Source organism: Vidua macroura, chromosome 4, assembly GCF_024509145.1.
Source record: "Vidua macroura isolate BioBank_ID:100142 chromosome 4, ASM2450914v1, whole genome shotgun sequence".
NCBI lineage: Eukaryota > Metazoa > Chordata > Aves > Passeriformes > Viduidae > Vidua > Vidua macroura.
This window is the reverse complement of record NC_071574.1, coordinates 48,546,839-48,568,650: the sequence shown is the minus strand read 5'-3', so window position 1 is coordinate 48,568,650 and position 21,812 is coordinate 48,546,839. Positions and strand designations below refer to the sequence as shown.

Genomic DNA, 21,812 nt, shown 5'->3' with positions numbered 1-21,812 from the left:
TCCCTCTTAAATTTCAGTTTCCTTCCTGCATAGAAGCATGTCAGTCCCTTTTATTTATTATTCTGCATCTGCAATCCAAAGAAGCACAGGACTAGAAGAAGGAAATACCAGAAGAAGCTGGTATTTCCTTAAAGAAACACTAGTTTTACTGTTTGATAGAGAAGCCTGAGTCACTCTTTGGGATGTGCAGAAATATACACAGGTGTGAAAATTGGATAATTTCATACTAGGGTTGTCAATGACCCAGGAATAATAAAATCATTTTCAAGACTGTTAAATTGAAATGAAAAAGTACAATCAGGACAGGGATACATTTACTAGAGACTTGGTAGTACCTGATGGAGTGCTGCATGTTACTTGAAGGCTTGCAAAGCTAAGCAGATGGAAGTCATCAATGTTCACTGCCCAAAACATCTCTGTGGCATGGAGAAGCTGGCACTAGTCAATGAGAGGAGGTGAGTTTTATCTCCTACATGCAGATTCTTGGACAACCTGGCTTTGTTCAAGTATGTGTTACCCATTATAAAGCTCTCAAGCAGTGCCTGGGAAGCAAAAATCCATGGGCTGGGACAGGGGTTGAGAAGTAGATCTTGCACTGGAACCAAGACATGTCTCAATTCCTTCCTGTTCTCTGCCGACATTAGACAAGTATCTTAGAAGTGCTGCTGCTGGAGAACAGAATTACCATGTCTTCAGTCACCCCACATGCTACCATAAAAAATAGTCCAAAGAACAAACCAATAAATTAGGCGCAATTAATTTACAGAGGCACCATTTTATGTTCTTGTTCACTTATACTGTCACCTGTTTTCAATGACTATCTCAGTATATTTCTCTTTTGTGCACCATCATCTACAGACACAGGTAAAACAGGTAACAGGCTCTTCACATTCCAGTCATCTCCATTTCTTTTGTAGGAACTTGCTTTCATCAATATATTTGCATAATATCTCATCTTCCTCCCCAGTTCAACTGTCATCTAAATGGCCAAATCAGACCTGTTGCTATTGGATTCACTACTTATTTTCCATTACAGTCTCTATTCTAGAATAAAATTATCTATACTATTTCAAATCATCAAAATGTGTATCTGTGTAAAAAGCCTACTGGGTTTTTGCTTTCCTGTTACTGACAAAGAAAACTTCTAATACTTCAGAAACCTTAAGTTTAGAGAGAAACACAATTTTCTCATAATGTACACATAAATGTACACATAAAGCCCGAATACATAACATCGTAAGATCGAAAAATAACACAGCATAACAAGCACCAAAGATATGGGCACATTTTTGTTAATTCTCTGGAAACCACCTTCAAGTCACTCAGAGCATGGAAATCAGAAATTGCATTTTTAACATGCTCCACAGACAATGTATCACAGACACCTGGTTGTTCTTGCATAATGTCATTGTAATAGTTTGTATTTGTGTTCTTGAGTAGAATCTTGCTCTTGAAAGGTACTGAAACAAGCATGCTTCATGGAGCACCCAGCTCCATGCCTTGTCAAAGCTGAGAATGCACGCTCCTTGCCAGGATAGCCTCACCAGCACATGGACCATCACATCTCCTCATTTATCCTTTCCTTGCACTTGTTTTTCTCCTCATTTAAAGCACTCCAGTATCCCTCCTTGCTGAGTTGTCCAGTTAAAAAATTTCTAGCAAAAATTCTTATTTTTTAAGAACTGGTTTTATACATAGGGCTCTTATATATCTCTCTATTCAACACTGCAAAGATAACTCAGTTCTTTCTACATTAGTTTACTTCTCCTCTGGAAAGCTATCAGAAGCTTCCTCCCTTCAGACAGAAGGTATCTCACAACTCTACATCATCTGAAGATTAGTGACAAGGTCACTAATAAAAATATCAAATAAGCCTGATTCTGTGGCAAGCCTTAATGACTCAAATTCTGTTGTAAAACATAGTAAAATACAATGCTCAGTTTGTGTTAGGAAAACATTCCACAGTCACTTCAGTTATGGTATAAACCCCTAGTAAAAGGATAATGACAATCTGACCAACAAAATTATAAACCTATGCAAAGTGCTTGCTACCTCCCAAAATTACTTCACTTTATCTTTTTTTAAACAACAGCAAGAACCACAAAACTACCGCCTTTTAGTTTGGAAGCACTGACTACGTTTGCATGGCAAGGTTTGTGTGACACAGGGGGAGGGGTGGCTTCTGTGAAAAGCTGCCAGAAACTTCCCCTGTGTCTGACAAACATACACCTGCAGCCCATAGAGGTCCCCACGCCAGAGTGTGGAACAGCCTGGTTTTGGAGGACTGCACCCCATGGAAGGGACTCACACTGCAGCAGTTCATGACTGCAGAGCCTGGGAAGGACTCACATTGGGAAAGTTCATGGAGGACTGTCTGCCCCAGGAGGGACCTCACACTGGAGCAAGACAAGAGTGTGAAGATTCTTCCCCCCTGAGGAAGAAGGAGTGGCAGAGATAACTTGTTATGAATGGACTGTAACTACCATTTTCCATCCCCCTGAACCATTGTATGGCAGGAGATTAATTCAGGAGTAAAATTAAGCATAGGAAGAAGGCTGCAGGGAAGATGTTTTAAGATTTAGGGTTTTTTTTCCCATTACCCTACTCCGCTTTGACTAGTAATAAATTAAACTAATTTTCCCCAAGTCAAGTCTGTTTTGCCTGTGATAGTAATTGGTGAGTGATCTCTCCCTGTCCTTATCTTGACCCACAAGCCTCTTGTTGTATTTTCTCTACCTTGTGCAGTTTAGGAGAGGAGGAATAGAGCATCTTTGGTGGGTACCTGGTGTTCAGCCAGGGTCAACCCATTACAGGCACAAAACCAAGAAATGTAACATGAAACTCAAATAGGAGCCAAATGAAAATGCAAGCCAAGATAGGAAGGGATTATCCAAGTAAGGAATCTTTTATGAGGGCAAGTCAGGAAAGCACTCAATTGTCCTGAGCCAACAGGACTGCCGTGCTAGGCCAGACGGGGCTCCACAGGAAACACCGAGTGCACATTTTTCACATTCTCACTCTAGATTAAGAAAGGTTCTGATTTTCTGGAGGCATTTCAGTAAGACTTTTGGGAGACATTTAAAATTGTGTAGCTCAGGAATGCAAAATGGGAGCCTGGAAACTACCATAACATCCAGTCTATTACACTGTGCAATGCCAGGCTTAATAGATCTGATAAAGATTGCCTGTCTATAAAACAACAAATTCTGCTTAGGTAAATGACACCTCACCTTTTCTTTGAAACAGTCTATCCATCTGATAGGTCCAACCAATTGGTCCAACCAATTCCACACACACCAGAAACTCTGATCATAACCACCACCACATCAGAAGTTGTAAGTACTTTGCTCTGATGTATCCTCCTTCAAGAGGAAACCTTCTTGCTATAGATCCTATCAGAAGAATTCAGCCTCTGAACCTTTACTGGCAGAAAGAGTATGGATGAATTTCAAAATTTTGGGTGATTTGAGAGTACAGTTCCTGTCTGTGCATAAACAAATTTCTTAAGAGCTTTGAGAATACATATATTGTCTTAATTGTAAGACATATTCATTGGCTAAAGCTCTGTGGTTGGCTGGGATACATAATGCCTATTTTATTTTTAACAGCCATGATCAGCAACAGTGAAAACTAAATTCCAGCCTTGATGGGAGTTCAAACATTTATCACCAAAACTTTGATCATGCCAGAGGTAGATAGGTGAGGGTAGTAAAGCCAAGAAATCGACCAAATATGGGGAAATGTGGACTACAGTCTTTTTCAGAAGAGATTGATAATCACTCCTCCTTTCTATCTAAATGAATATTTCCTTAGTAAATACAACTTTAAAAAGAAAACAAAACAAAAAACATGCTCAGTAAAACAGGTTTAGAAAGCTCCCATCCAATGCATAAGCATACTTCAATGAGGAGGAAGGAGGCTGTAGGTTAGGAGAGGACATTCAAATTATGTGACACAAATTTTGTCACATAGCACACAATATGCAAGAAGATTTTGGAAGTATTTACTGCTTTAAAAGGCATAGAGATTTTGCTTGTAAGTACCCCATGCTATTTCTCATGCGTTTTATCTTTAAAAGAACTAAATTAGGGAAATTATCATTGAATACAAATTCTTCCTATGTGTAATGTCCTGATGCAAGATGCCCTTTTGCTAGTACTAGAACAGAAAGTCCATTTCATCTGGCATGAAGATAGGACATCTCTCATCTCAGTACCAACCTCCTTACAAGTGTGTGTAAAATGTGGTAATTAATGCTGTATCCTTCCCTTTACCAGTGGATTCACATGCAATTAACCATGAATAATACAATGAAAGATGCTTTCAACATAGTTCAGGATAAATCTATACAATTTATTGTTAAATACTGTGGCAGATTTGTGGAGTAAGTTTGATGGTCAGCTTCTATGACAGAATGTATAGAACAAACAAAAAAAACCTACAACAAATCTATTGCCAAAAATCAACTCACACATCATTTGCTTTTCCATTTAAGCTCAACTCTGATGGATGCTGCTGTTTACTACAGCACTAAAATGATGCACAAATACGAGTCAATCTAAATTCTTCAATATTTAACATGGTTTGTACACCATAAACAGCTGCTCACATAATGTGGAAATTCTGAAACTCTTTCTAAGTCTATGTAAGCCTCAACTTGAGCCAAAAAAATAAAGTACTGGATTGTTTTTTATGTATTACCAGTTTTTGACAAGCAAGGCAATTTTGCACTACAATGAAGTCAAGATTGCAAATTTAGCATGAAGTGGTGTGCAGCAGCTGAGCTGAGGTTCAAGGGAAGGGGATCATCAGCACAGCAATATGCAGTACTGAAGTGACAAACTTAGTCATCTTGTTACAGAACAAAGAGTGTGGTAACAACCACACTGCATATTTCCCATGATAAGGCCAACCTAGAATCTGTAAAACAAACAAGAACATAATTTAAAAGTCACAAGCCATGTCCTGGGGAGAATGCAGCAACGATGAAAGTGATTACCAGGACACCAGGGAAGTTAGTCCTTAGGACTGTATTTAAAAACAAAAGCAGTGAGAACACTGCAAGCTGTGAGAAACTGTGTTGGTACAACATTGTACAGTCAGCTGTTTCATTGCTACTCAAGAGCATCTTTCTGTAGCCTGTTAGTGCTCTACATAGCAACTTTAAATCACTCTCTGTAATTTTAAATTTCTTCACAGTTTTTATGATGGGCACATCCTTTTGAGATGTGAATCCAAAATAAGCAGCTCTTACTGCCTGAGCTAACAAAGTAGTACTCAGCATGGAAAATCCCCTTCTTAGGCTCTCTGATCACCAGGAAGCACAGCCATCACCAACTCCTGAAAAACAGGTGCACATTAAAACTAGAGCCATGTATTGGCAATATAATTCAGATGCATTCTTCTAATCTTCCTCAGGACTCCTTGGAAAATAGCTTAGCAGTTGTGGAGTTGGATATACAGACACTTCTGAAGACCTGTGTCAGACTCACCCTGTGACAGAGCTTCACAGCATCACTGTGCAAGATCCCAGGGCTGCTTTTGCACTGTTTGTTTACTCAAGTGGAGAGCTTACTGCTGCAGGTCAATACATTTTATAGTTCACAACAGATCTTTGCCACAGTTTATCACTAAAATGGTATCTCTTTCTGAGGTAGTACAGTACTTAAAGAAGTAAATTCTCTTTTCCTAGGGATAAATGCACAGCAGACTTTACAAGTCACACTACCACCATCTGGTACCAGTTCTAGTGAGAGAGAGAGCTAACACTTCGACATCCAGCAAGCAGCTGTCAAAGCTGGAGAGAAATGCCCTAGGTAGGATCACAGCCTAAATTACATTCCTTTGCAGGAGGAGCCACCCAACTGTATCCAGCACTTCCAGCTCTGAGCTCTTTCCTGAGGCAAGACAGCTAAGTCACACTGCAAGAAGACACCCATGAAAAGACTCAGTCCTCCTCTACTGTAACCCAGCAACCAGGAAGGGAGCATGGGTTTGGTGATAGGAGACCACTTCTCGAATCTGCCCTGACTGTCACAGGGATATCAACCCAGGCTTTTCACATCTCAAGCATTTCCCCACCAGGCCACTGGATATTCTAGGACAAGTGATCATTCTTCCTTGCTAGAGATGTTGCTTTCTGCACACTTCAATCTTGCCCTCCCATTGCAGTGCATGCACAGACAAGCTGGCCCCAGAATCAATTCCTTTCCTTCTTCATGGCCTCATATAAATTATTTAACATAATGAGAGCAGCTTCAATAGAACTTCACATGCCAAGGACTACCTAGCAGTCTGGCTAGTAATCTAATTCTCCATATTGAAAAGGCAGGACTCAAGTCTGCTCAGACTCCCACGTGGGATTTGTGGGAGGTTTGGATGTAATAGGCATGCTGGCCACCGAGTTGAAACAGGGTAGGTACCCACCTAAGATGCATGGCAAACACTTAAGAAGCAGCAAGTCAGTTCTGTACATGCCTACCCAGGGAAATTTAGTAATTAAGCCTTTCAGGTGTCTAATCACAATTTTGCACACCTCATCTCCCTAAGTAAAAAACAAAACCCAAACACAAAACCAACCAGTCAAAAAAAAATTCCTGAAAAGGGCACCACAATCAAAGCAGATTTAAAATTGCAAAGAATTTTAATTGTTTATTAGAATAATCAGGCATGTAACAATGAGATGTTAATAGAATGAAATCAAAACTGAATGACCAATAAACACCTTTATGCTTTTCTGGTAATTTTCCAAGGATACAATTAGCATCTTTCATGATGGCACTACTACAATTTCAATGAGATACAGATAAATATATAGGAGAGCCAGTAATGTATTATATGAGAGCATGGGCTTCCCAAACTGGGAGAACTCAATTAATCCAAGCAAAAATTCATTCAAAAATTGGAAGGCTTAGAACAACCAAAGTCTGACATCACTTACTGTTTAGCTGCAGAAACAAAATTGTTTGTAGGGCAATTTAGTAATATTTTACTATTAAAATCTACCATACTATTATCCTAACCAATCCTTCCTAAGGAAACAGTCTGTTCTTCTGGGAGGACATTGTATAGCCTGCCAAATTCACACTATTTGACATTTATCAGGGAAACAGCATGTTGTCATCAGTGTAAATAATGCTGCTTGTCCCAAATCCCACTGAGTCACCATATTGACCTGCTGCGAGCAAAAGCAAAACTTGGAGGAGAAATCTACCCTGGTTTACTACTATGTTGCAGAGCCAGTCAATCAGAATTTTACTGGAATAATACTAGAGAATTTGGGCTGCCTTATAGTGCCCTGGAATACAGCCCAGAAAAAGCTCCACCTGCCACAAAATACAATGAATTCTAGTCCCTAGCTCTACCACTGCAGAGAAGAGTGCAAATTATTTGGAAAGAAAAAACAAAGGGGAGATAAGTTAGCCAGTGGACTATCCACTGTGCTCATTTTGCAATCTGAATCATGTGATGGGAGGGGAAAAGAGGCAAGAAGAGCACTTCATTCTATATTCTACCACTAGACAGGCATTCTATATTCTACCACAAAACATAAATTACAAAAACTTTTTTAAAATAAATGGATGCCAAAAATATGCCAAATAAACCCATCCACCTGTGTGCTGCCTAAAAGCCTTACACATGCAAAAGTGTATATATATATATATATATATATATGTATGTATGTATATGTATTTAAATGTAAGTAAGCATGTATACAATTCTTAAGCACTGGTGTACACAAAATAAAGATTTTATTTATGACAAAACGAAAGAACTGAAAACATAACTGTGGTGAGGAACAAACCTGTTAGCCTAAGTCATGTCCTAATGAACTGTGGAGGTGATTTGTGTGACATCTCTGAAAGGAAGAAGAATAGCTGAAGAGGAAGCAAGGACCTTTAGTTATCTTCTGTATCTTTCAAATTTCATTGACCTTAAAGCTGTAGTTAAATTTGCTTTAATAGTTTCCTGAAAGTGCTTCAAACACTCATTGCCTTGTAGATTTTCCCAAGCCTCTCAATGCTTATTTCTTCTGATTCCAATTTTCCCAGTGTAAAAATGAAGTCAGCCAGAAATCTCACACACAGCTGGGAAATTCAAATGTATTTGGTGTCACTGGATGCACCAGTATTGAAAACTTTATGGAGGAAAAACAAAACTAATATTTAAATATAAATACATTAAAAGGTTTAAGCAGAAAATATGAAGATTCTTGTGTTCAGAGACATCATTTCATACTAACCATCACAGGGGAAATTATAAACTTCCCAACAATTTTCAGTATAAGGGTTGATGCTGGACAATCTGAAAATTTTTCCCCTGTCACCATAAAGGATTGCCTTTGACTTGATGTTTCTGAAATGCTACCACATATTTTTTGACTATGTAACATTTCCCTCTACAAAAAAAAGATTTTTAAAAGGGAGGGAATTGACATGAAATCAATAGAAGACATAGCTGAATGCCCACAACTGGTATTGGCAGGAAATTAACTTATTATTAAATAGAAACATGCACTGTATATTCTAATGAAAAAAACATAAGGAATATTTTTTTGGTGCATGGCAGTCTTTTTGTTCTTCTAGTAGATCACTACAATGTCAGAGAAAGACATTCACACATATTTTTGGAATTTAAAACAACTATTTAAATGTTGGGATGTTGGGATGTACTGTTTTTAAAAATAACCGCATTTTGCTTTAGTTTCCAAAAAGAAGCCTTATCCTAATACTATTTAAATATAGTCTTCCACTACTTAGAGTAAACACTGTCAGGTATTTTAGCATCAGATGAGTAACAGCCAAGTATATCCCTCATATTTCCTTGTCTTCTTTGTGACAGTTCATTCTAATACTGAAAACAAATTGAAGAATGATCAATTATAACATTTTCTAATAAGGCTTAGAGAACATAGCACTCCAGAAGGATTTTTTTGTCATCCACCAGGGGCTGCAACTAAACTCCTGCTTCTTTTTGTACATATTGGAAAAAAAAAAAAACCCACTCACAACAAACCCAACCTCACCCCCAAAAAACCATTTCCACTACAATAAGAAAAACCCCATTGTCTACCTTTAAATCCCAACAGTTTTGATCAAGCACACCACCATTGTCTATCTTTACTATAACTGAATTCTGGAATTCAGTGGAGTTTACATCACAGTTGGGTCAGAATCTAGGAACAAATCCCATACTACATTGCCTACTTCCATTAATTACTCTGATCATTTTGCAGTAATGTTTCTACTTACTGTTTAAATTCATTCACAACCCAACCACATTAAAGGTAGAGTAATATCAGGTTGTTGAAGAAAGACAAAAGTTTTGAATATAGCACTTTAATTTGTGATTTTAAGAAGAAATACGATGTGAAATATTAAACAAATTTTAAAAATTTTGTGTCTCTCATTTATGCCCAAGTCATATTGTTTGAGCCCATATTTAGCTTTATACATTATTAAAAGTGCCAGTTGATCAGTGGAACTGTCTAAGTCTAGTGAACCAAGTAAAAAAATAAAAAACAAACAAACAGAAAAAAACCCAAAACAAACCAAAATCCAAAAAAAGAACCAAACAAAAAACCTAAACAAACCAAACAAACCCCAAAAAACCATAAAACCAAACCCAATGGCAAAAAAGCCCCAAATGAGTACACAACACCCCCCCTCAAAAAAAAAAAATTAAAAAAAAACACCTAAAAACTGCACCAAAAAACAAAGCAGCAAAACAACAAAGGGCAAATAAAATCAAGGAAGTGTAAAAAGACCCACAAAACATTGTACCTGAGCATCACAACAAACAAAATATTTCATGAACCATTTTGGATCTATCTTCAGGTATCCAAAAATTGAAACTTCCCACTAAGTTACTGCAACCTTCTCCCAGGTGATTAATCTCTCAAGTAGCATTTAGTACAAAATGTACCAGTTGTTTATGACCTGCACCCACTCTCATCCTCTTTAAACCTGATGCTAGCATATCTTGAGTGTAAATCATCAACACCAAAAATGTTGACTAATGAAATTAGAGCAGCAGAAAATTGTTGACATGTAAAGAAATTGTTCAATGGCACAGCAGCCTCCATTTGTGTGGTCCTATCCTTATATTTAGATGAACTCTATGCATTTCTCGAGCCTGACTTCCTTCATTAGGATCCGAGTTTTAAATGCCACTGCCCTAAAAAGCCCAAATCCTAGGCATTGGAGAAACAGTGAAGCAGAAAAGAAGGATCATTGTATTTAAAACCTGAAATGGTGTCCTAACTGCAGGACTGTTTAAGTCACACAAAGGAGATAGGCTGTGCATCCACATAAGGAGTCCAGTAACCAGACCTGTGGCCCAAGTGTTGCCATCAAGACCAAGTTGCTCTTCAGATACTTCCATTCATGTATGAGGCAGGAGGGTTTAGCTCCACTTCACTATTGCTGGGGCAAAGGAAGCTGTCATTCTACTACTCCAAAGAAGGAGCAAAGTAAGTAAGTGGTACTACTCTAGGTCTGGTATGTTTTTTGTACCTCTCCATTATGTCTGTATATTCAAACAGAAGTTTTGGTCCAGATGCTAAAATTTTCAGTTTCACTTAAAGTCTAGACCTTAGACACAAGAGTGTATCTGCTGACATCTCAAGCTTCAGGGATTAAGAACAACAACAAAATGGCACACTGAAAAAAGAAGTATCCTACCTATAGCCTCAAGATTGCATGCAGCCCATCAGAACAATTTATCAGGCCCAATCTTTGTTCTGTAAGTCAGGAGTTTGGGGAAAAGAGCTGGCCATCAGCCAGATTAATTGCTCTAGATGTCTGTTCACCAAGGGCTGCCAAAGGATTTCTACTTTTCTCCCACCCCACCAAGTAACTTGAGCTGTGCCCATAAATGACTAAAAGATAAGTATTTCATACCAGAGCAAATACATCTGAATCACACAGAAGCAGTATGCAGCTTGTCCACATGACAACATTTCTCGTAAACTTGCGAGGTGGATTTCAGTCACACAGCACCCAAGCAAGGACAGGAGTGTGTGCCTACATGGCAGTGAAGAGCTTAACCCCCAAGTTCCCCCTTTAGATGCTACAGGACTTGCTAAGGACAAGATGATATTTAATTGTCTTCAGAAAAAAAGGAAAAAAAATTGAGTTACAACCTACTTGTGACTGAGTTTGAAGAAATAATTCCATTCAAAAAGATTTTTTTGAGTCTGACCCGATTTTTCCTGAGTTTCACACTCTTTTAACAAACAGCTGAGGTTGAAGCTTATGTTACCAGTGTTTAGGAGTCTATTTTTTGAAGACTACTTTTCAGTAGCATTCTTCATCTCAAAAACTGGGTAGGTCTTTAAAAATAAACTTCATAGGAATACAGTGAAAAGGAAATAGTACAGAAGCATAAAAATAGACTCAGGAGTCCAATAACAAACTATAAATCATTCATTTCCATCACACATTGACTTGCAGCAACATTTCTGCTTATACCAACGAAAGCAGTTCAGAACATTTAGGGACAGGTTCTTTCCTTCTAAAAGAAAGCATTTTAACTTGCCCCCAAAACAAAGAAATCACAGGTAACCAAGGTTTAAGTTACCTCTCTTGGGTTAGACATATTTCAGAGCTATCCTGCTGTGCCTGACAGAAAGTCTGTCCCAGTCCCTTGTGAACTCAAAGCAGACCTCAAAAAAGCTTGGGTCCTACTCCGGGGATGTCTTCTGCAGACCTGCACTCCTCCTTATTGAAATACATTAAGTCTGTATCAAGAAGTTAAAGACAAGAAGAGTTGAAATAGGATAGGCAGGGGAAGGAGTATAAAAAAAATTTTGAAGATTACTATGGCTAAAATCAAATCAAGTAATACAGGAACACAAACTGCATCTGCAGCTATTGCAGGATTGCTCCTGCTACCTCAGCCCAGTAAATTAGCTTGATGCTGGGATTTTTTTATTGGAATTAACACAGTTCAGACTACTTAGGTAGCCTCTGGACTAAAGTAAGCATTTAATGCTTACTTTAATCAATGTATTAATCAGAAACACCCATCATGTGACTCCAAAAAAGTAAATATAATTACATAAGAGAATAACTTGGAAAAACAGATAGCCCACATTTTCTACAGTAAAGATTTATTGGTTCTAGTGAAGAAATATATAACATGAAGTAATATATCCAAATCATTTGTCATAATGATAAATGATAGGAGTTTCCTTTGATCCAAGACAACTATAAAAGTTGTTTTGACTGAAAAGAGAAAAATAACCCACCATTAAAAATTCTAATTAGCATGAGTAATATATGAACTGATTCAATACAGAAAACACAGTTTAATTCTGTGGTAAGAAATTGGTCAAAAATACACCTGTCAAAAAAGGACTTCTAATAATGTGCAATTTATCTTTACTTTATCAAAGTTTACTATTAATATGCCTAATTTCTAATATAATCAGATAGAAAAATCTTCATATTCTATAGCTAATCCAGGTTCATAGCCCAACTTGCTTCCTCATAGAATCCTTCAAGGACAATCCCACCATATTACTTGAGAAAAAAAAAAAACATCAAAAGCGTGAAACCATTATTATCCAACCAGTTAATAATACAGAATCAACAGCTCATAAAACAAACCCCTAATTTAAAAGTATAATGTCACCATGTTTGTTTTCTTTAACAACCTCAATTGCAGGGGACCTATACAGATGGCATCTCAAATGCAAAAACAGTGGGCAGAGACACCAGTATGCCATTTCAAGGAAGGTTAAAGCACAGGGCTAATAGGCTTGAGACAGGGATCTCCCCCCACAGTTAGCAGAAGATCCAAAGCACATTGCAAATGGTGAGATATTCAACAGAGAGAACTGTAAGGTTTAGGTATTCAGGCATCTTCTTTCCCAATAAGCATACACTTCCTCCTTGGGCTGAGAGAAAATGTTTAATTTTGGGAGACTGGAAAATTTAGTATTATAGGCAAAGTCTGTTTGAAAAAAAGTTCAAGTTTAAAATACAACTTTTCCTTGAGCTCTGGCACTTGTACTGCTACCAACAGAATTTCTACCACAATAGTACCAGCACAGTACAGATTTTTAAATACTTACTGGGTCAAGAAATCAAGCCTATCTATTGAGAAAAAATGTGTAGATTTACATTAAGAAACATTGCTTACAAATTACATGCTACAGTCTGGTTATTGTCCTGCATTCTTTGTGCACCACAAACTCACCACCAATCTCAGTACCAAGGAAACTGAGATTTCATTATCAGCACTGACTAGACAGTATTTGTGCAGAACAAAAAGTCAGATTCATTATAAGGAATAAATAAATACTTTAATATAATTATAATAATAATTATAACAAAATATAATAATAATAATAATAATTATAAAAGATAAAATCATAAAATCAATAATAATAAGGAATAAAAAAATTCCAGATTAGTCCTTATAAGCAAAATATAGCAGGGAATATTTTACATGTCAGGTTCGAAAGCAGGATGTAGCATCCATGTTAGGTTCTAGAGAATTAGAGCAGTGATCATAGCTTCTGTTCTGCACAGTGGGAGACCAGAAGTAATCCTCCAGTCATAGAAAGGATTGCACAATAGTTAAGCCTTTATTAACAGTAGCTATGGGCTCACCTCGTACACCTGTCTTGGAAGAGCAAAGTCTAAAATCTTAGTATAGGCAGAATTAAGAAGAAAGCCTTAGAAAAAAAAAAACAGTTCAAGGTACAATCAACACTATCACTCACTTACATACTCATAATATTAATGTGTAACCCCTTGAGTAGATTGTTCCCTTGAGTGCTTTCAAAAATCTCCCAATCTGTGAGAATGCTCCCACATTTATCCCAGCAGTATTAATTAAGCAGTGGAATAGAACTCTTCACATCTCATTTTGTCTGTCTTTCAGTAGTGTGTTCTGTTGCTGCTGTTTTAAGAAAATAATAATAATAGCAATAGTAATAATAATAAGAACAATAGAAAAAAAAAAAGAAAGAAACAGGAATTTCTCCAAAAGGTGTATAAATGGTTAAGCATTACACACGACTAACTTAAAGCAATTCTGTTCATGAATCAAAAGACTTCTTTGAAGCCTCCATGAGAATAAGTTTTATTAAGCTACCTGATTAAGTGACTGTTTTCCCTATTGTTTAAAATGAAATCTAATAAATAAACCTAGGATTAAACTGTTCTTAAATGATTTATTTTCCTAGGTATGCAAATAAAACCTATCACCAAAGCAGTATTTATTTTCACTCCTCAGGAGCAGCCAAGATACTCTACTAAACTTCATGCTGCACAAGAAGCAAGTCAAGAAGCTTAGCATAAGCTCATAGCACTAATACCTCTGTGTACAAGGTGAACTATGTGCTACTATAAACACATTTCTTGGTTCCTGTCTCCTACCAGCAGCCAGTGGAGTGACAAATAACAAACTCTTCAGGAACATATCTATCCTTTTAAGCAGAAATGGGAGCTAACATAACAACACAGCCAGGAGATTGAAAACAGTATCTACAGTAGGAGAGCAAAGAAGAGGAAGAAAAATGGAAGTGGGTGGACAGCAGCTGCGCAGCAATAGAAAATGGAAGGGGTGGGAAGGCAAAAATGAGAAGATGAATAGGGAAGGAGACAAACGAGATGTGAAAAGAGACAGAAGACAAAATTAACAAGAGTTAGTCTAAAACAGCACTTCTTAAATCCTGGCTCAGCCAAAGGAAATAATAAAGTCAGCCTGACAGGAAGAGTAAGTAAATCACAATGCTGCTGTCAGCGTCTCACTTCTCGAGTGGTGTTGCCAAGAGCCAGTCATGGCTGGGAAGTACTGGCCCACCGCATGGCCGGGACAGGTGCTGCAATGCCTTTGTTAGCTACATGTCTCATGAACAGCTGTTTCAGAGAGTAAGCAACATTTATTGGGAATGGGAAAAGAGAGGAAAGGGTAATCACCAGTGAGCTCTACTGGAAAACTCGAGATCGAGCCTTTATTAGCTAGTCCGCACACTAAAACAACTCCCCCACAAGTCACACTTAATCCAAAGCATTAGGAAAGCAGACAAGCGTTCTGTTAAACAGAGTCACAAAACCTTATCAGCAACTGAGGTGAACTACTGTGCAAAGATACAGAAATTGCATTAAAATTATATCTATGGTGGACAAAAGGTTTCCATCCAATATTCTTTAAAAATTCCTGAAGTTGTAACAGATAAAGAAAGAAAACTCTTGATAGGCAACACATGCAATGCATGAGAACTGTGATGTTTAGGGAAGTGCTCCAAGGTACAGCTGCAATGCTTTAGCACATTTTAATTCATTAAAATTAAAATTACATTAGCCACATAAGATAACATGCTGCCCTTATAATCTGCAATATCTTGGCCTTTATAATCAGCCATATGGAATCAATGTGGAAAAGGAAACCTAGTTTCCTCAAGATTCCGATTCTAACTGACCTCCAAAACACAAACATAGAAGAGACTGCACATATGGATGGACATAATTGTCACCCTGCCCCTGAGTTTGTTCAATAACACAAATAAGAATTAAATCATGCTTTACAGGTTTTTATAACTGAATATAGCATACTATTACCCTTCCATTAATCTGATGTACAACACATCATTAGCTCAAAGGGAGCCTGGGAGGAAGCTAAAGGCCAATTTTTACTGAGAAACACTACCAAAAATACAGAAAATGTTTGCGTGAGCTGGAAACATACCGTGAATGTCTCTTCTGTACTTCTTTTCCTTTGTACTGGAGCAACTGGAAATTCAAGAAGGGACTTGACTGTCTTCCTTTTGGCTTTTTCCATTTGAATGTTAGTAAAATAGTTGACAGCAGCAAACTCAATCAGAGCAGAGAACACAAAGGCAAAGCAAACCGCTATGAACCAGTCCATGGCAGTAGCATAGGATACTTTTGGCAGTGAATGTCTTGCACTGATGCTCAGTGTCGTCATTGTTAACACTGTGGTAATCCCTTCAAAAAAATAAAGCAAAAGAACTGTTGAATCAAAGTAAAACAAAGCAAGAACTGGCAAGCTCCTTCAAACAAAGAATTTTAAATTGCATGTGAGTCTTTCTCTGCTGCTTGTGAATACTTCATTAGATTAAAACCATGGCAAGCATCACATATCCATGAGCAGCTAAGTCCAAAAACAGTTTACCTCTCTTTAAAGGAGGCACAGAAAACCATGACTTCAGCAGATCATCTACATGATCACATGAAGAAAACACAGAAGCCTTCATTTCATATGTTTTTCACGTTAAGTTCAGTATAATTTTTTTACAAGTTATTTTCTAAACATTTGAATAAGATTTAAGTTGTTAAATGGGGGAGTACTCCTCAGACTACAACAAAAACATGACTTCTCCTGTAAATGGTTCTGAATGCCACCTATTATTCTGCATCTGTGCCTCTGATCACACTTGTAATCCAGGAAACACTAAATCATGACAAATTATTTTGGTGCTAAGGAAGAATATTATGCTAAAAACTCTGTTAGTTAAGAAACCATCAGGGTTTTTTACAACCTTCTGCTACTAGTCAGCCAATGAAATTTAATTAGAGTTTAATCTTCTGAAAGAACAACTTTAATTAAAAAGTGTGCAAGCATGAACAGTGAACTCAAAAGATGGCCACTTCATGGTAGTCCTTCAAATGCAAATACATGCAGTACAAAAACAAATTAACGGGGTCTTTTTCTCTTTTTTCATCCAAAATATCCCATATCATAGAAATGTAAAACCCCAAGTATGTAGTGAACACTGCATAAATCCTAGCATGATAATCTCAATGATGAGTGACTACAAATAGAGATGTCCTTACTCTTATGAAAAAAACACCGTACCCATTCTAATTCAAGATGCAATTATTATGCTCAGAAGAATTTAAACCCATTATGTTTTTCAACAGATTTCTCACATCCTTATTTGCTAAATGATGGTATTCCATCAAGGCAATATAATTTTTTAAAAGCTTCACCTACACACTGCCATACAGAGAAATGCTCGCAATGAAAACACTTCTTCCTTCTAAAGAATAAAAATGAAAAAAGAGTAATAGCCAGGTCATGACAGCTCAAAGGATTTCTCAGAGTTTTCAGGAGCATAAAAAATACAGATGCAAGCTCACAAAACCTTCTTCAGTAGGAAGGTGTTGAAAACACACCACTGAAAATGTTTAAGTCTGAGAAAAAAAAATATGGAAAGTTGGTTGTTTGGGTTTTGTTTCTTTCCCTGGAGGGGGCCCATCTCCATTTAGCCCTATCCTTTCTAAGGACCTGAGTGGACCTTTGTCCACTTCAAGCAAAAACTTTGTCCAATTTTTTTCTAAAAACATTTGATTAATAGATGTAAAAATAGGGTCAAGTGAAATAAATTACTAAACATTAACCAAAACCAAAGAGGAGATGTTAGTCTGTGACAATAGTAGTTTACTGACAGTCTTTATCAGATTTTTCTCTATTAAATCATTCTTCTGCAAGACTTGGAGCTGCCAGTACAACTGCCCCTTTCACTCTTGCCAGCATCTAGCAGTCTGTAGAGAGGCTTGTAGTAGAACATTCTCTTCCTGCTTTAGGCAGCTTTAAAAATGTTTCTATCCTATTTCTTTGTTAGGAAACATATTCCCTTTTAGATTCATGCATTTGTCTTCCACTGAAGATTTTCTGTTATTTTCACTGTGCCATCTCATTCAAGCTGTATTTTGAAAAGATCAATTTTAATATCTTGTGATTATTTTGCTTTTGTAATTCATTTTCATGATGGCAGTGGTAGAAAGGAATAAAAAGCACTAAATATGAAATTACAGTAACAGAATCTAAGCCTTATTCATAGCAAGCTTCCACTGATGACACAGATACCTCATAACAAGACATTGGAACATCTCACACACTCCAAATCAATTTATTTTACAAGTATTCTATAAACCTTGAGTTCGAGTGCTTACACTACTGTCTACTGAAGGATAAACCTGATTTGGATGTAGACTAAGGCCTGAGTGCATTTCCCAGAGACAAGTCTTTCCAGTTTGCTCCCTTAAGCAGGTAGAATCCCTAGAGCTGAGCAGCCATTTGCCACAGGTTACCATGCCACCCTTCTGGCTATATATTCCAAGTTTCCCTTCAGATTCCAAGGATTCACTCAACAACATTCTTCATACATCAATAGATAGATTCCCTCTGAATTTAAATTATCCCCTTGTTTCTGCAATAGCATGGAGTGCCCCAAGTCCCTGAAAAGGCCTATTCTAGTGAGAGTTATTAAAAGAGCAAGTACAAGAAAAAGTTTAAAAAAAGGAAATAATTACCAAATACAGTTCTAGCAGGAACTGATTCCTTATTTATCCAAAATGAAACTTGAGAGAGGATCACGGTCATAATGCATGGGATGTAGGTCTGAATCATAAAATAACCCATTTTCCGTCTGAGATGGAAATAAACTGTCATAACAATATATTCACCTAAAAAAAAAAAAAAATATTTCTCTGTGAATAAAATTTGTGTTTCAGATGCTCAAGTAGGATTGTTTAAAGTGATGCTATACATATAACTTAACATGTACAGAAAGATATCTTCTTTAGAACAAGAATGAATGAAAGTTTTTTAAAAAATCCCAGAAACAGTACACAGAAAGTTGATATCAAAAATGCTATAATACAACTAATACTGGATTATGTTTTACAGTATAAGCATGATTTTAAAAATCCTTTTGACAGCTGTTGGAGAAGAGAATCCCAAGACGTAATTTATCTACCTACCACAGTATCCATCACATTATGGTACCTACCTGCTGAATAAAACAATAACAACGATACACATCAAATGTTATGCAAGCATCTCAACATTTTGCTAGGTTTATAAGTCAGCCCCACTACAGTAATAAAACAAATGCAAAAATCATTGAGAAGAATTAAAAATACTCTAAATTTATCTAAAATGTTATAATTAATATTAAGCAAACAGACAAAAAAAGCAGTTTTACCATAAATTCTATAAACTGTCTAAATAAAGCACTACAGAATGAGCCTTTTGGGACAGCAAGGATTTTTTTTTTTAATTTTGTTAACTCATAATAATCTATATGCCGAGAAGTAAATTCCTAGGGAATTGCAAAATGCCATTTTATCTTTGAGTAAAGCACCCGTAGAGCAATACATCAAATATATTTGCTTTATTGGTTTCATTTTGACTATCTCACAACACCCAAATCTGCTGATGCTTAGAAAATTATTCCAAATTTTAAAAATATTTTGGGAATATGCTTGTTTATCACTACACTGCTCATCAGTGATACTTCACTCATTTTGGATGCCTGTAGTTGCCATTTGCCTTATTTCTTACAGCACAAATCAGCAGAAGTATCTATTGTGACTAACATATTTGTGCCTACCCTTATCTGACTAGAGGGTTTTTATGGTTTTAATAACCCATTCTGTATGCTGTACTTCTATCCTGAGCTGTTTGCACCACCAAACAAAGGAAGTCTTTTGCACATAATGTGGATACAGCGCTGAGAAATTACTTCCTCACCCAGGCATCCTCTTGACTCTTCAAACTGCATTTTAAGCAGTGATTAAATGCTCATTTTGTCCCTTGGAGTAATGATCTCATTCTAGCTTTCCGAAAGACTGTCGCAATCTACTGTAATGAATCTGCAAATGTAAATCTCAAGGACAGAAACCTAATTCAGATTTACACTCTCAGTCCTTAATACACACCCTATGACATTCAGTAGAGTAAAACTTACAGGAAGAAAAAGAAAAAAAGCTTTGGGCAACATTACAGGTTAGTTTTACCTCAAGTTGATTTTTACTGACAAGATTCCTACCTGTAATAGATTTTATAGTTTCAGAGGATACTGTATGCCCAAGCAGGTCATACTGAACTAAACTGGAAGACTCCTCAGGAACTTCCACTGACTTCTCAGGTCCTTTTGTCCAGGTATAAATCATTTCACTCTTTGGATAAGCATCTACAACACAGCATCAGTTTGCATAAATAGGAAATTTTTCTCATGCCTTACTAAGAACCAAAGCCAAACCTACTGAAACCAAACAGTAAAACACACATGAACGACTTCAGAAGATACCCTTCATGTTAAGTTACCCACAAAAAGCCACCCTTAGAGTACAATAAATAAGAGCTGAGGTTATATGTCAAGTGCCACACATAAATTCACTTCACATATGAATGTGAAGACTAAACACAAATCCCCTCTGAATCAGCCTTTACTGGGCATGCAAAGTTTATCTTTATTTTAGCAATTTCTAACTAAAATTTTACTATTAAAATATGCTAATCTAAAAAAAAGAAAAGAGTTTTTACAAGGAGGATATATTTTAAAGATTAGGTATACATTACTTTACAGAAAAGGATGATTGTACTAAAAATAGCAACATTTTAAAGTTCTGTTTAAAGTATTTGCCAGAAACCGTAGGTCAGTAAAAAAATTCACAATGGCCCCAAAATAAGCACATACAAAGAAACATTTTACATTTAATGCAAAAGACATTTCTTAGGGCTAGCATTCAATCCCTACACAGTCCAAACTCCTGTTAAAATTGAATCAAATCAGTCTTACATTTGAAATGGCCACAGGTTATTTCAAGTTTCACTCTGGGAAGTATCAGACTAGTGTTCATCAATTCCTTCTGAGTGGTGATTCTGTCTCAAGACCTGTTATTGTGAATGAGCTCCCACTATCAAAGAATCCCTATCATACAGCTGATACCAAAGACAAATCTTGCAGCACCTGGTCTCCACTGATGAAAATCATATTAGAGCTGTGTCTTCCATACCCCCGTTCAGGCTGACTATCCAGCTGTATAAGCTAAATTTATGCAATGGAAAATAAAATCTCTGTAGGTTCTGCAGCAATTTCTCACTTCAGAGCTCTAGGGTCAAGGAAAACAGATTAATGTCCAGCCATTGGAGGGTCTAAAGCAGAGAATTCAATGACCAAGAAGGCTTAAAAGAATAACAAGATAGTTAATGGAGTGCAGCAACCATTTCCAGGGGGTCTCAGAGGTCTCTGCTTTGGATTCACATTAGGGAACCACAGCTATCCTCTCTGGTTTGTTATGCAGAAATCCCAAACTGTTCCTCTATCCAAAATTTGGATATTTTTCCAAAACTTACATCTGACTTCAAAGCAGAAAAGTCATCTGCACTAAGATTTTTCTCATCAGTTAAAAAGTTATTTATTTAGTCTAAACTTGCCATGCAGACTCCTCTTACAGGCCAGCAGAGAGACAATTACAACTAGACATCAAATCTCTGCACATAACCTTCACCCCTTTCTTAAGATGCCAATGTGCTTCCACTACCTGTAGAGAAAATCAGCTAACCTGCTTCCCTAGGTGTCTTTTACCTGGCTGTTTTAAGTTAAGATTGTCTTCTCCAGAGGACCTCTCATTTCACTGAGTAGCCAATTCCTCCCCAAGAACCAAGAAAAACTACATATTTCAAGCAACTGTGTATCCAGAATAGTGGGCTTTAACATAATACTGAACCACCACCTGCTTTTTAGTTCTCTGGGTTTAATTTTTGACATCCTAAATTGAAGTTCTGAGGAACTTAACAGGAGTTTGGTCTGCATAGAGATTGCATATCAAGACATAACTGTATAAATTCAGAAAGTCTAGTAACTGCTCAAAATTTAATTCTACTATTTAAATTCTGTAGTTACAAGAAATTTGATAATTGCAACTTACAACTCCCAAATTTGAGAGGACAAGCATGACCATCCATGGGAAAATCCACTAATCTCATGGGACACTCTGCACTTATTGTAAGCCTATAATGGAACAAATTAAATAGTCTCTGGT

At 36.9% G+C, this 21,812-nt stretch overlaps 1 protein-coding gene across 6 annotated transcripts in view; it reads right to left on the bottom strand.

The window, feature by feature from the left end:
- Nucleotides 1-21,812, bottom strand: part of GABRA4 (gamma-aminobutyric acid type A receptor subunit alpha4) — a 41,968-nt gene that overhangs the window by 7,796 nt on the left and 12,360 nt on the right. For 3 of the 6 annotated variants that reach the window (XR_008436832.1, XM_053976041.1, XM_053976042.1), the window contains exons 5-8: nt 21,699-21,781; nt 19,814-19,957; nt 18,294-18,446; nt 15,703-15,962 (exon numbers count right to left, since the gene is read on the bottom strand). Coding sequence is in view for 5 of the 6 variants with exons in the window: in XM_053976041.1 (XP_053832016.1) it covers nt 15,703-15,962; nt 18,294-18,446; nt 19,814-19,957; nt 21,699-21,781 (640 nt within the window). In the remaining variant the exon portion in view is untranslated. Of the gene's footprint in view, nt 1-5,291; nt 5,341-12,183; nt 12,228-13,619; nt 13,685-15,702; nt 15,963-18,293; nt 18,447-19,813; nt 19,958-21,698; nt 21,782-21,812 lie in introns of those variants that run through there. The other 3 variants (XM_053976045.1, XM_053976044.1, XM_053976043.1) reach the window with 3 other exon arrangements.